This window comes from Dreissena polymorpha, chromosome 7 (assembly GCF_020536995.1).
Source record: "Dreissena polymorpha isolate Duluth1 chromosome 7, UMN_Dpol_1.0, whole genome shotgun sequence".
Lineage (NCBI taxonomy): Eukaryota > Metazoa > Mollusca > Bivalvia > Myida > Dreissenidae > Dreissena > Dreissena polymorpha.
Genome location: NC_068361.1, coordinates 31,367,404 through 31,381,200, shown reverse-complemented (window position 1 = coordinate 31,381,200; position 13,797 = coordinate 31,367,404). Strand labels below are relative to the sequence as shown.

The 13,797-nt window shown below is 36.3% G+C and overlaps 1 protein-coding gene across 1 annotated transcript; it reads left to right on the top strand.

Moving 5' to 3' along the window:
- The first annotated feature begins 95 nt into the window (after positions 1-95).
- LOC127839592 (uncharacterized) lies at positions 96-8,168 on the top strand. Its single transcript, XM_052367982.1, has 6 exons — positions 96-110; positions 568-649; positions 1,055-1,096; positions 2,485-2,616; positions 3,467-3,541; positions 5,268-8,168. The coding sequence occupies exons 1-6, from the start codon at positions 96-98 to the stop codon at positions 5,483-5,485; spliced, it is 564 nt and encodes a 187-aa protein (XP_052223942.1). The 3' UTR covers positions 5,486-8,168.
- Positions 8,169-13,797: the final 5,629 nt, after the last annotated feature.

Genomic DNA, 13,797 nt, shown 5'->3' with positions numbered 1-13,797 from the left:
TGACATGAATCATGGTTGAACTAAAAATTGCTTGCCAAAGCATCTGGGACATGATGTGAAGACACACAAGAATATTATCAGTTGTCTTCCAGTACATGGAACTCTCAAAGGTATATATTTCATTCATAAAAATCTTTAAATTTCCATACCACATATATTTGAAAAACTAAATGCTATATTGTAACTAAGAGGGCTAAAAGAAAGAATAATTTAACAGGCAGCCATAGTAAGACCATATCTGATGTTGCCTTGACTAGTATTGCTTTGCATTAATGGCCTTTTATGCCCCCTGGATCGAATGAACGGGGTGGATATTGTTTTTGGCTTGTCTTTCTTTGTATGTTGTGCGTGTTCACGGTGTGTGTGTGTCCCAAAACTTTTACCAAAACTTAAACGTTTGATCATAACTTTTGAAATATTGAAAACAGCAACTTGATATTTGGATTACATGCGTATCTCATAGTGCTGCAACAATACGCCAAAAAACCGTATTGCAATATATTGTCGTTGTTATGATTGGAAGTATTGTTGACACTGGAATATTATGGTCTTCTTGAAATTTTATAGGTTGCCCTGATGTTGTATGCTGTTGAAAATGGTAAAGTCAATGAGTGGAAGGGAAGGCAGATGAAGGACATAGTAGTAGAAGGTTTGATTATAAGAATTTTATTAATATAATTCATTTTACTGAATTGGGATGGAGAATTTTTTATACTTTCTCTCCTATGGCTGTCAGTAAATTCGACTGAATGATCATTCTTCAGAACAAAACAGGCGCTTGAGAACAGACAAACGATGTAAAACATTGTTTGAAAGGCGGGGCCCTTGTTTTGGCCACGTTAATTCAATAAGTCTAAAATTTACGTGGTAAAAATAGGCAAACCTATTTTATGTGCCTTGAAAATTGTTTATCCTCTCAAAGAAATGCTAATGCAACAAAATACTTTTTAACAACCTTGAAGTATTGAAAATATTTACTGTCATATCAAGAGTGACTTCTGGTTATTTTTTTCTATAACTAGTTATTTCTAAAATAAAAAATCATTTTTTACAGATTTACCTCTTCCAATTGAAGACGAAGATGGCCATCAAGAAGGTAAAATAGTTATTTATACCCATAATAGATCATTGGCCACTGTTCATTTGTATTATGAAAGTGGTCCATAACAGAGTCATTGTTATGGTAGCCCATTAAAAAAAAAAAAGAAGTATAGGAATACCTTAAGATTTGGACACCTTATGAAATAGTTTATATGCTCAATTAGACATTTCTGTTTCTGAGTTATTTTAATGATTTAAAGGATAAATAACTTAACTTGCAAGTATGAAGATTTTCTGATTTAAATTGTAAGCAGGTCTTATAACATATTTTAGTGGGGGATATGTGTGTTGTTATTTTGTGTACATCTCATACCTTAAACCGAAAAGCATAAAAAAACACTTTTAGAAGTGCTTTTGGAAAACAAAACATTTCCTTTGTTATTTCTGTTATCATATAATAAAGGCTCACCTATTGATGATAAAGACAAGACCCAAGTGTAGACTATATATTCTAGTACAATTTTCCATTGTCCAAGCAAATATATATTTATGCCACCCTTCGAAGAAGAGGGGGTATTTTGCTTTGCACATGTCGGTCTGTCGGTCGGTCCGTCCACCAGGTGGTTTCCGGATGATAACTCAAGAACGCTTGGGGCTAGGATCATGAAACTTCATAGGTACATTGATCATGACTTGCAGATGACCCCTATTGATTTTGAGGTCACTAGGTCAAAGGTCAAGGTCACAGTGACCCGAAATAGTAAAATGGTTTCTGGATGATAACTCAAGAACGCATACGCCTAGGATCATGAAACTTCATGGGTAGATTGATCATGACTCGCAGATGACCCTACAGATTTTGAGGTCACTAGGTCAAAGGTCAAGGTCACGGTGACCAGAAATAGTAAAATGGTTTCCGGATGATAACTCAAGAACGCATACGGCTAGGATCATGAAACTTCATGGGTAGATTGATCATTACTCGCAGATGACCCCTATTGATTTTGAGGTCAAGGTCACGGTGACCCGAAATAGTTAAATGGTTTTCGGATGATAACTCAAGAACGCTTTTGCCTAGGATCATGACACTTCATTAGTACATTGATCGTGACTCGCAGATAACCCCTATTGATTTTCAGGTCACTAGGTCAAAGGTCAAGGTCACAGTGACAAAAAACGTATTCACACAATGGCTTCCACTACAACGGACAGCCCATATGGGGGGCATGCATGTTTTCTATAGATTTCAGCAAGACCCACCAATGGATAATAGACATACAAGACCCCACTGTTGACATTATATGTTTACAGGCATTGAGGCAACTGTTAAAGACACCCACAGTCTAGAATCTATACAGGAGTCAGAGCCTCTCATGATACAACAGGCCAGTGTTAACTGTGCTGATCATATGCAATCTACAGGTTTCACTTTGGTTCTTTCAGAGTCCATGTCAACTGCTGACAGTGAAGAGCCAGGCAGTCTGACCCATGATAGGAGGGAGCCAAGTGAAGAGCCAGCCAGTCTGACCCATGATAGGAGGGAGCCAAGTGAAGAGCCAGCCAGTCTGACCCATGGTATTTCTATTATCATATAATAAAGGCCCACCTATTGATGATAAAGACATGACCCAACTGTAGACTATATATTCTAGTACAATTTTCTGTTGTCCAAGCCAATATATATTTATGCCCCCCTTCGAAGAAGAGGGGGGATATTGCTTTGCTCATGTCAATCGGTCCGTCTGTCCACCAGGTGGTCGTCAGACGATAACTCAAGAACGCTTGGGCCTAGGATCATGAAACTTCATAGGTACATTGATCATGACTTGCAGATGACCCCTTTTGATTTTGAGGTCAAAGGTCAAGGTGACCCGAAATTGTACAATGGTTTCTGGATTATAACTCAAGAACGCATACGCCTAGGATCATGAAACTTCATAGGTAGTTTGATCATGACTCGCAGATGACCCCTATTGATTTTGAGGTCACACGGTCAAGGTCACGGTGACCCGAAATAGTAAAATGATTTTCGGATTATAACTCAAGAACGCTTTTGCCTAGGATCATGACACTTCATATGTACATTGATCGTGACTTGCAGATGACCCCTATTGATTTCAGGTCACTAGGTCAAAGGTCAAGGTCACAGTGACAAAAAACGTATTCACACAATGGCTGCCACTACAACGGACAGGCCATATGGGGGGCATGCATGTTTTCTATAGATTTCAGCAAGACCCACCAATGAATAATAGACATACAAGACCCCACTGTTGACATTATATGTTTACAGTCATTGAGGCAACTGTTGAAGACACCCACAGTCTAGAATCTGTACAGGAGTCAGAGCCTCTCGTGATACAACATGCCAGTGTTGACTGTGCTTATCATATGCAATCTACAGGTTTCACTTTGGTTCTTTCAGAGTCCATGTCAACTGCTGCCAGTGAAGAGCCAGCCAGTCTGACCCATGATGAAATGAGGCAGCCAAATCCTCAAGGTATGAACTAAATTTGAAGACGGGTTTCTCTGCATTTTCTATCATTATGTGACAGAGTCTTATGTCATGACTGTATTAAAGTAAATGAGTAGTCCAAGTCAAGTGTGATGCTCTAGACGACCTCCTCTGTGATCTACAGGGTTACAACAATGTGCTTGTAAAAGTCCTTGTAAAGTACAAAGTAGGCAGTTTGCTATGGAAGTTAATGTTAAGTACTTGTTCTTCCAAGAAATGATAGTTCTGCGAACTGTCAGTTCTTATATGTGTGAAAAATTGTTTTAAACTGGTGTTAAAACAGTTTCAGTTCATTTTACCTCCTAACATGTTCAGGTTTTGTGCATTTTTATCAGGAAAACCTTGCTCTACAATATTCAATCATTGTATCACTTGCGGTGTTCTGCCGTGAAATTTTACTGTTGGGGACCCTTTAGGATTACAAAAGTGGGGACAAAAAGAAAAAATATGGGGACACAGAAATATTTTTGTAGCAGAATTAAATGTGTGGAAACTAATAACCTTTAACTTGATTAAACTTGCTTAAACTTCTAACAGTCAGGTTGTAACATTGTTATTAAAACTGGAACATTCAAACAACTTTTTAACACTGTCAAACAGTTGTCAACATATTTACAAAACTTTGAACAGATTTATGGTCATTGGACTCCGCATGGCATGTCAAAGTACTTGTTCGATAATTAGAAATACCGATAGTAAAGGCGTTTTCTTTTTTGCTTTATGCACAATCTGCATGTCATTTTGTTGTTGTCAAACAGTGACCAAGGACATTTTTGAAGCCAATTTTCTTGTAATGTACGTTTAAGGGCAGACTTTTTCGTAATTGCTAAACAATGTAGGGACTTGGGAAGACTCTGTTGGGTTAACAACCCAACAGAGTCTTCCCATTTTCTAATTTTACTTGCCGGAGGAAAAAAAATAAATGGATTTTTTTTTCTCTGGCCTGTCACTTTAAGCCATTTTGATAGTTTCGGAAATTTCCTTGATATCTGATTGGTTGTTATAATCTCAACTTACCAATGAAATAGAGTGTTAATATTAAATAAATTAACCATTGGCTGCGAAATGAGTTATGTACAATGAAATAGTTTGTTCTGGTTACACATTCACTCGATTACTTTACCGACTTACAAATTGAATCGATTAGTTTTTATTTCTAATTCATGTGCGCCCGCGGACCCATATACAGAAAACGGGTGGGGACAAATATTTGTTTTTTGCGACAATAACACAAGGGCGCATCCACGGCAGAACACTGACTTGTTATGTTGATACTTTGTGTGCAAGGATCAATTCAGTAGAAAAGTCAACAAAATAAACGGCTTACAGTCACTGACCAAATGAGTTTGCTGCTTAGAGTGTATATTTTTCCAAAAAATATTTGAAAATTTCCCCTCTTGGAAGTGTAGTTCAATTTTAATCAATACCTCGTTTAAATAATTCACAGAAAAGCCAAAAAATGTTGATCTTTGAACATAAACATAACATGTTGATGACAAAAAAAGTTGGAATAATGTTTTTCGCTCTGTGTATGGTGAATTATGGTGTTACAACTTGATTTTGTATGTTACTTGCTTAGAATTGAAATTTCCCCTTTTATGCGTGAATTATCCCCCTCTCAGGGGACCCGACCCCTTTCCCCCAAAACTGAAAAAAAACACTGACATGATACTCATTGCTATTTTATTTTTTATATCTATTCTTGTTTTAGGGACAGGGACAAGAAAAGGAATGAAACGAAAGTGGGCCAGCGAAGAGAACATATGTTTCATGAACTTTTTTAGAGATGAATTAAGAGAAAAAATAATGCCATCTGGCTCAAAAATAATGGGGTCCCTAAAAATACTTACCGGAAGAACAGTGGCCCAGATAAGGGCAAGGGTCCATAACATTATTATGAAAAAACAAAAATGGAAAAAGAATTGTTGAACTGTGGAATATGTTTATGCCCCTGGTAGGGTGGCATATAGCAGTTGAACTGTCCGTCAGTCAGTCAGTCTGTCCATCTGGCCGAAAACTTATATGGCCATAACTTTTTCAATATTGAACATAGCAACTTGATATTTATACCCCTATTACAATTGGTAATGGGGGCTATATAGGAGTCACGTTTGTCGGTCTGTCCCGATATTTCATCCGATCTTCACCAAACTTGGTCAGTAGTTGTATGTAGATAATGTCTAGGTCAGTTTGAATATGGGTCATGCCAGGTCAAAAACTAGGTCATGGGGTCACTTAGTATGTTTTAAACTGTAAGTTTGTACGGACCATAGCTATGTCATTTATTGTTACATTTTTAAATGACTCGGTACATTTGTTCACCATCATGGAACGGTGTGTCGCGTTAAAAAAAATTACGTCAATATCTCAAAGGTCAAGGTCACACTTGGGAGTTCAAAGGTCAAATGCTTGTCCGGGCCATAGCTTTGTTTTTTATTGTGAGATTTTAAAATCATTTGGCACATTTGTTCACCATCATTGAACAGTGTGTCGGGCGAAAGAATTACGTCGATATTTCCAAGAACAAGGGCACAATTTGAGTTTAAAGGTAAAAAATGGCCATAATTGAGCTTGTCTGGGCAATAACTATGTTGTTTATTGTGCGATTTTAAAATCGTTGGCTCTTTTGTTCACCATCATTTGACGGTGTGTCGCGCGAAAGAATTATGTCGATATCTCCAAGGTCAAGTTCGTAGTTTTAGTTCAAAGGTCAAAAATGGCAATAAATTATCTTGTCTGGGCCATAAATATGTCATTCATTGTAAGATTTTAAAATGACTGTACATCAATTTTGTTCAAAGTCATTGGAAGGCTTGTCATGTGAAAGAATTCAAGAGTTCAAAGGTCAAAATGGCTATAAATGATAATGGCATAATGATTCTTAAAAAATCGCCATAAATTGTATTATCTTGTTTTGTGAAGACAGCATACAAAATAATCAATCAATCAATGCGGTATGTGGGGGTAACAGACAAAGCTCCAGTTGGCATGCATGTGCATCTTGTGAAGCTGCACATATTGAGTGGTGAAAAGTGAAGGTCAAGGTAATTCTTCAAGGTTAAATGTTAAATATATTGCTTTTGTCCGTCCGTCTGAAAACTTTAAAATTGTGCCATAACTTTTGAGCTCACCTGAGTGCAACATGCTCATGGTGAGCTTTTGTGATTGCCTTTTGTGCGTTGTATGTCGTCAACATTTTGCCTTGTGAACACTCTAGATTCCACATTTATTGTCTGATCTTCATGAAATTTTGCAGAACATTTGTCACATTGATACCTCGACTGAGTTCGAAACTGGGTCATGCTGGGTCAAAAATTAGGTCACTAGGTAAAAAAAACAACAAAAAAACTTGTGAACACTGTACAAGTCCAATCTTCATGTAACTTTGTCAAAATGTTTGTCTAAATGATATTTTGGTTGAGTTAAAAATTGGTTCCGGTCCGTTGAAAAACATGGCCGCCAGGGGCGGGGCAGTAAAAAAATTTCCTTATATGGCTATAGAGAAACCTTGTGAACACTTTAGAAGTCAAAATGTTTGCCTTATCATCATGAAACTTAATCAAAACATTGGTTTTATTTATATTTTGGACGAGTTCGAAAATGGTCCAGATCAGTGAAAAAACATGGCCGCCAAGGGGCGGGGGAGTTTTTCTTATATGTCTTTAGTTAAACATTGCTAACACTCTAGAGGCCACATTTATTGTCCATTCTTCATGAAATTTGGTCAGAAGTTTGGTCTCAATGATATCTTAGACGAGCTGAAAATGGTTACGTTTGCTTGAAAAACATGGCTGCCAAAGGGCGGGGCATTTTTCCTTATATGGCTATAGTAAAACGTTGTGAACACTCTAGAGGCCACATTTATTGTCCAATCTTCATGAAATTTGGTCAGAATATTTGTCTCATTAATATCTTGGATGGGTTTGAAAATTATTATGTTTGCTTGAAAAACATGGCTGCCATGGGGCGGGGCATTTTTCCTTATAAAAATGGCTATTGTAAAATCTTGTTAACACTCTTGAGGCCACATTTATTTTCCGATCTTCATGAAACTTGGTCAGAATATTCATCCCAAAAAATATCGTGGACAAGTTAAAAAATGATGCTGGTTGGTTGAAAAACATGTCCGCCAGGGGGTGGGGCATTTTACCTTATATGGCTATAGTAAAACTTTGTTAACACTCTAGAGGCCACATTTATTTTCTTATCTTCATGAAACTTGGTCAGAAGATTTGTCCTAATGATATCTTGGATTAGTTCAAAAATAGTTTTGTTTGCTTAAAAAACATGGCCACCAGGGGGCGGGGCATTTTTCCTAATATGGTTATGTATCATGCTTTACTAAAACATTGTTAACACTCTGTAGGCCACATTTATTTTCCGATTATTATGAAACTTGGTCAGATGATTTGTCCTAATGATATCTTGGATGAGTTCAAAAATGGTTCTAGTTGGTGGAAAAACATGGCCGCTAAGGGGGCGTGTCATTTTTCCTTATATGGCTAAAGTAAAACCCTGTTAAAACTCTAGAAGCCATATTTATTGTACGATCATCATGACACTTTGTCAGAAGATTTGTCCCAATGATATTTGGACAAGTTTGAAATTGGTTCCAGTTGCTAAGAAAAACATGGCCACCAGTGGGCGGGGCATTTTTCCTTATATGAACTTATAAATCTTCTTGAAACTTTGTCAGTATATTAGTTTAAATGATATCTTGGATGTGTATTTCAAGTTGACATTTAAAGCTTTAACTTTGTATGATTCTAAATATGTGTCAATGCTGTCAGTTGAATTTTGAAATGTGAAGTTTTACATTTTTTGTAGATTAAATAATTTGTAAAATGTTGCAGTTTCGTCAATCAGTTTTATAAGACATTGAGCTTTAAATATGATGCAGATTGTAAGATTCTTAATATCTTTCAATATTGTGGATAAGTTTGAGATATCAAGCTTTGAATTTTATGCAAAGTGTATGATTTTAAAATGTTTTAATGGTGTTGATCCGTGTAATGAAGATTGCATAATTTTTATGTTTTAATTCTGTCTATTGGTTTTCAAAATGAAAGACTTTGATTTTGTAAGTGCACTTTTATCTCCTGAAAGATTCTTTTCTAGTGTTTAGTTTATATTTTAAGGCTGTTTGCAAACTCGAAGTGAAAACAGTTCTATTACAATTTGGTAAGGACATGACATTGCATATCTGATTTTAAAATGTACTTTGCTGGCAACGTGTAATTTTCTGAAATGTCTTAGTAAGACTGTTGTTTGCAATCAAAAGGTCTGTGCTTCATATCCAGGGTAATGCATGTTTTTTGTCCAAATTTATGTCGATTCAGACATTGTTCTATGTAAATATGGGGTTTGCTTGAAGGTTCAGTCTATTTTTATGTCCCTCACTATAGTAGTGGGGGACATATTGTTTTTGTCCTGTCTGTTGGTTGGTTGGTTGGTTGATCTGTTTACGCCAACTTTAACATTTTGCAATAACTTTTGCAATATTGAAGATAGCAACTTGATATTTGGCATGCAAATGCATCTCATGAAGCTGCACATTTTGATTGGTGAAAGGTCAAGGTCATCCTTCAAGGTCAGAGGTCAAATATATGTGGCCAAAATCGCTCATTTTATGAATACTTTTGCAATATTGAAGATAGCAACTTGATATTTGGCAAGCATGTGTATCTCATTGAGCTGCACATTTTGAGTGGTGAAAGGTCACGGTCATCCTTCAAGGTCAGAGGTCAAATATATGTGGCCCAAATCGCTTATTTTATTAATACTTTTGCAATATTGAAGATAGCAACTTGAAATTTGGCATGCATGTGTATCTCATGGAGCTGCAAATTTTGAGTGTTGAAAGGTCAAAGTCATCCTTCAAGGTCAGAGGTTAAATATATGTGGCCCAAATCGCTTATTTTATGAATACTTTTGCACTATTAAAGATAGTAACTTGATATTTGGCATGCATATGTATCTCATAGAGCTGCACATTTTGAGTGGTGAAAGGTCAAGGTCATCCTTCAAGGTCAAATATATGGGTCAAAATTGCTCATGTTATGTTACTTCTGCAATATTGAAGCTAGCAATTTTATATTTGACATGCATGTGTATCTCATGGAGCTGCACATTTTGAGTGGTGAAGGGTCAAGGTCATCCTTCAAGGTCAAACGTTATATACGGGGACATGGGTTTCACAAACGCATCTTGTTGCGTATGTAATTAATTTTGCTTAATTTTTGTGATCCCCCGCCAACAGCGGAGGGATATTAATTTGGCGTTGTCCGTCTTTCCGTCTGTCCGTCTGGCACTTTTGTGTCCGGAACCATATCTTGGAAGTGCTTTGGCAGATTTCATTGAAACTTGGTATGAGTATATATATGGATAAGAGGATGATGCACGCCAAATGGCATTGTACATCCTTGAATAATAGCGGAGTTATGACCCTTTGTATTTGAAAAAATGCTTTTTTTGTGTGTCCAGAGCCGTAACTTGTATCCAGAAGTATAATGGCGGGGGATATCAATTCAACGAATTTGCTTGTTAAATCAGTTTTTATTTTCATGATAATCATTTAGTTCGTACTGCAACTTATGATGGATTGTTACTACTATCTCCAGTTATTTGTTTGTCATGGGTCCGTCACCATTTATCTCTTATTAGCTCATCTATTTTTTGAAAAAAAATTATGAGCTATTGTCATCACCTTGGCGTCGGCGTTGGTGTCCGGTTAAGTTTTGCGTTTAGGTCCACTTTTCTCAGAAAGTATCAATGCTATTGCATTCAAACTTGGTACACTTACTTACTATCATGAGGGGATTGGGCAGGCCAAGTAAGATAACTCTGGCGTGCATTTTGACAGAATTATGTGCCCTTTTTATACTTAGAAAATTGAAAATTTTGGTTAAGTTTTGTGTTTAGGTCCATTTTATTCCTTAAGTATCAAAGCTATTGCTTTCATACTTGCAACACTTACTAACTATCATAAGGGGACTGTGCAGGCAAAGTTATGTAACTCTGACTGGCATTTGGACGGAATTATGGGCCCTTTATACTTAGAAAATTGAAAATTTTGTTAAGTTTTGTGTTTTGGTCCACTTTACCCCTAAACTATCATAAATATTGCTTTCGTACTTCGAACACTCGCATACTATCATAATGGTACAGTAAAAGGACAAGTTGCATAACTCTTGTTGTCATTTTTACGGAATTATGGCCCTTTTTTGACTTAGTAACTTTGAATATATGGTTAAATTTTGTGTTTTGATCCACTTTACTTCTAAAGTATCAAGGCTATTGCTTTCAAACTTCAAATACTTTCATGCTATCATGAGGTTACTGTACCTGGCAAGTTGAATTTTACCTTGACCTTTGAATGACCTTGACTCTCAAGGTCAAATTATTAAATTTTGCAAAAAATGCCATAACTTCTTTATTTATGATTAGATTTGATTGATACTTTTACAAAACTACTCTTACCTGACATACCACAATAGACTCCACCCAAACCATTCCCCGTGCCCTGCCCCCCTCCCCCCCCTTAATTTTTTTTTTTTTAAGATCATCTCACAAATGACCACCACACCCTCACACTATACCCCCGAACCCACCCCCCAATTTTTTTTTAAGCGGTTATTATTTTTATTATTTTATGTTTGAAATACCGTCCAACCATCGCACCCAAGAATCCCCCCCACAACCCCCCCCCCCCCCCCCGGAATCCCCCTTATTGTTGTTTTTTTGTGTTTTTTTTAAGATCATCTCACAAATGACCACCATCCCCTCACACTATAACCCCCCCCCCCCCAATTTTTTTTGTGAAACTTAAAAAACAAAAATATTTATTTTTATTATTTTATGTTTGAAATACCGTCCAACCATCGCACCCAAGAATCCCCCACCCCTCCTCCCCGATTTTATTTTATTATTGCATTTTTTTCCCCGCATTTTTGGAAGATAATGTAATAAATGTCCACACCACCACACTATACACCCCTCTTCACTCCACCCCTCCCTCTTTTGTGATTGAAAATGAAAGTCCCTTCACCTTTAAAAAGAAAATAGATGAGCGGTCTGCACCCGCAAGGCGGTGCTCTTGTATAATACTTGAATTGAGCATTTCACAATCTGACAATCATGCATATCATTTATTAGTTTCATAATAAAACGTCTGACAAGGGTCAGATAATTTTAACATATATTGTTGTTATAATTTGTCATGTGTTGTATGAATAAATGACACTTCCATGATAGAGAAAATTTAAATATATTTTTAGAGACATTTGTAAAATGAAAATGAAATAACTATACATTTTACAGTGGCTAGTCGTACGGCTAGACAAGAGGCTAGCCGCACGGCCCCGTACGGGTAGACAATAGGTTTGCCGTACGGCTCTGTACGTATAGCCTTTCCTATGGATATTGTCTAAGTTAAAGACAACCATTTTCAGTGAACTGATATATTGCTTGTATGAAACCATATATTTATCCATTGTCTGAACGACAATTAAATTATTTGTGTGACTCCATTTCTGAGCAGTACCTTGGCCGTCATTGAATTTCATAATATCGATGCCGCAACTAATTAAAACAGTTTTCACTCCTTACATAGGAAAGTCGTCTTATCAAAGAATCAAATTAGAAACCGATTTAAATTGTGTGTAAGTCAATTTCTAGAACGTAACTTTGACGGCTGTCGTCATTAAATTTCAAAATATCGATGCCGCAACTCTTTAATACAGGTTTTTCACGCCTTAGGAACGTCGACTAATTAATGAATCAAATAAGCAACCGTATGACATGAAAGGAAGCCGTGAAAGATGAAGAATTTTTAAAGCGAGATTATACGATTTTTTCAAATATTTATTAATTTACATAAAATGTGTATAAAAAAAAACAACTTATTAAACATATATTTGAACATAAACTTAAATAAAAGTTAAGAAGAACATGTGTCGATATATGCAAAATAAGCCAGATATTAAATTCTGAAATCGAAAATGTATGTACAGTCGAATTCGCCAGCATGTAAATCGTGCATGTACGATGTGAATCTAAATTTAGTTTAACGGTTCATTTTTAGTGTGAGCGTCAGCTAACGCTAATGTTTTTGCAAATCGGTATGTGCGTAGAAGCCTTAAATGGGCCTTTTCACAGATTTTGACATGTTTTTAAGTTTGTCATTAAATGCTTTATATTGATGAATGTAAACATTGGATTTTTAACGCTCCAGAAAAAAATCAAAAATAAAATTTAAAAATGGAAAAAAAGAAGCCCGTACAAGGGCTCGAACCAGTGACCCCCGGAATCCTGGAGTAAAAAACGCTTTAGCCTAATGAGCTATCCTGCCAAGCATACATGAGAGGTGTATTCTATACCTGATATAAGCAATCTTCGTAGTTTCACAAATTTAAACGATAACAACAGAACTCTCCAAATTATTCAATCGTTTCGCGTTGCAACGCTCTATAATTTTTAGGTTTTTAAATCGTGAAAAGATGCATATAATGGCTATATTAGACCATGGTGAATGTTCAGTAATACTGATTCCTCACAAATATCATAACTAAAACGAAAATTTGCGAATCTGAAACAACTATTTTCAATTTTGTCAATTTACCAAACCGTGAAAAGATCCCTTTAACTATGACATGGAAAGACAACCACTGTCCGTTGCAGCAGACTACACATTCTTCTAGCGTCTGCTAGGAAAGATAACCACCACATTTGCCTGTTTATAGTCCACCACTCACTGGTGCACTGCAGTTGGTGTATATGAGTAATAGAGTTTAACAGCTTGTAAGACGATATTGGCCAGTCTAGTGTTTATCATTGAAAATCTGCACATACTGGCTGCTTTCAGAGAAAACAGGGCTTAATGCATGTCAAATAAGATAAGCCTGTGCATACTGATTAGCTTGTGCAATGCAAACACGCTAAACAAGGACGACATGTCGTATTTTATAATGTTTAAAGGGTCTCTTGTACTGGGATGACAATTTATGCATAAGCATTTAGCCCTGTTTTCCCAAAACGAAGCTAAAAATTTATTTTTTATTAATGATTTAAAAAAACCCATCTGAACCTGTGCTTTAAGACACACTCTTTATAATTTTGAATGGATTGTGTCCATTCAAAACTTGCAATATAAAAAGCTATAACATAATTTTTTAAACTGATGTGCGTCTAAACTTATACAACAACGAACACCTACAGTGACGTCAGCGCTTTGATAAATTCCT

Coding starts and splice junctions, on each gene's coding strand:
- LOC127839592 (XM_052367982.1), top strand. Junction 650..1,054: donor GAAGGACATAGTAGTAGAAG/GTTTGATTATAA, acceptor CATTTTTTACAG/ATTTACCTCTTCCAATTGAA. Junction 3,542..5,267: donor GAGGCAGCCAAATCCTCAAG/GTATGAACTAAA, acceptor TTCTTGTTTTAG/GGACAGGGACAAGAAAAGGA.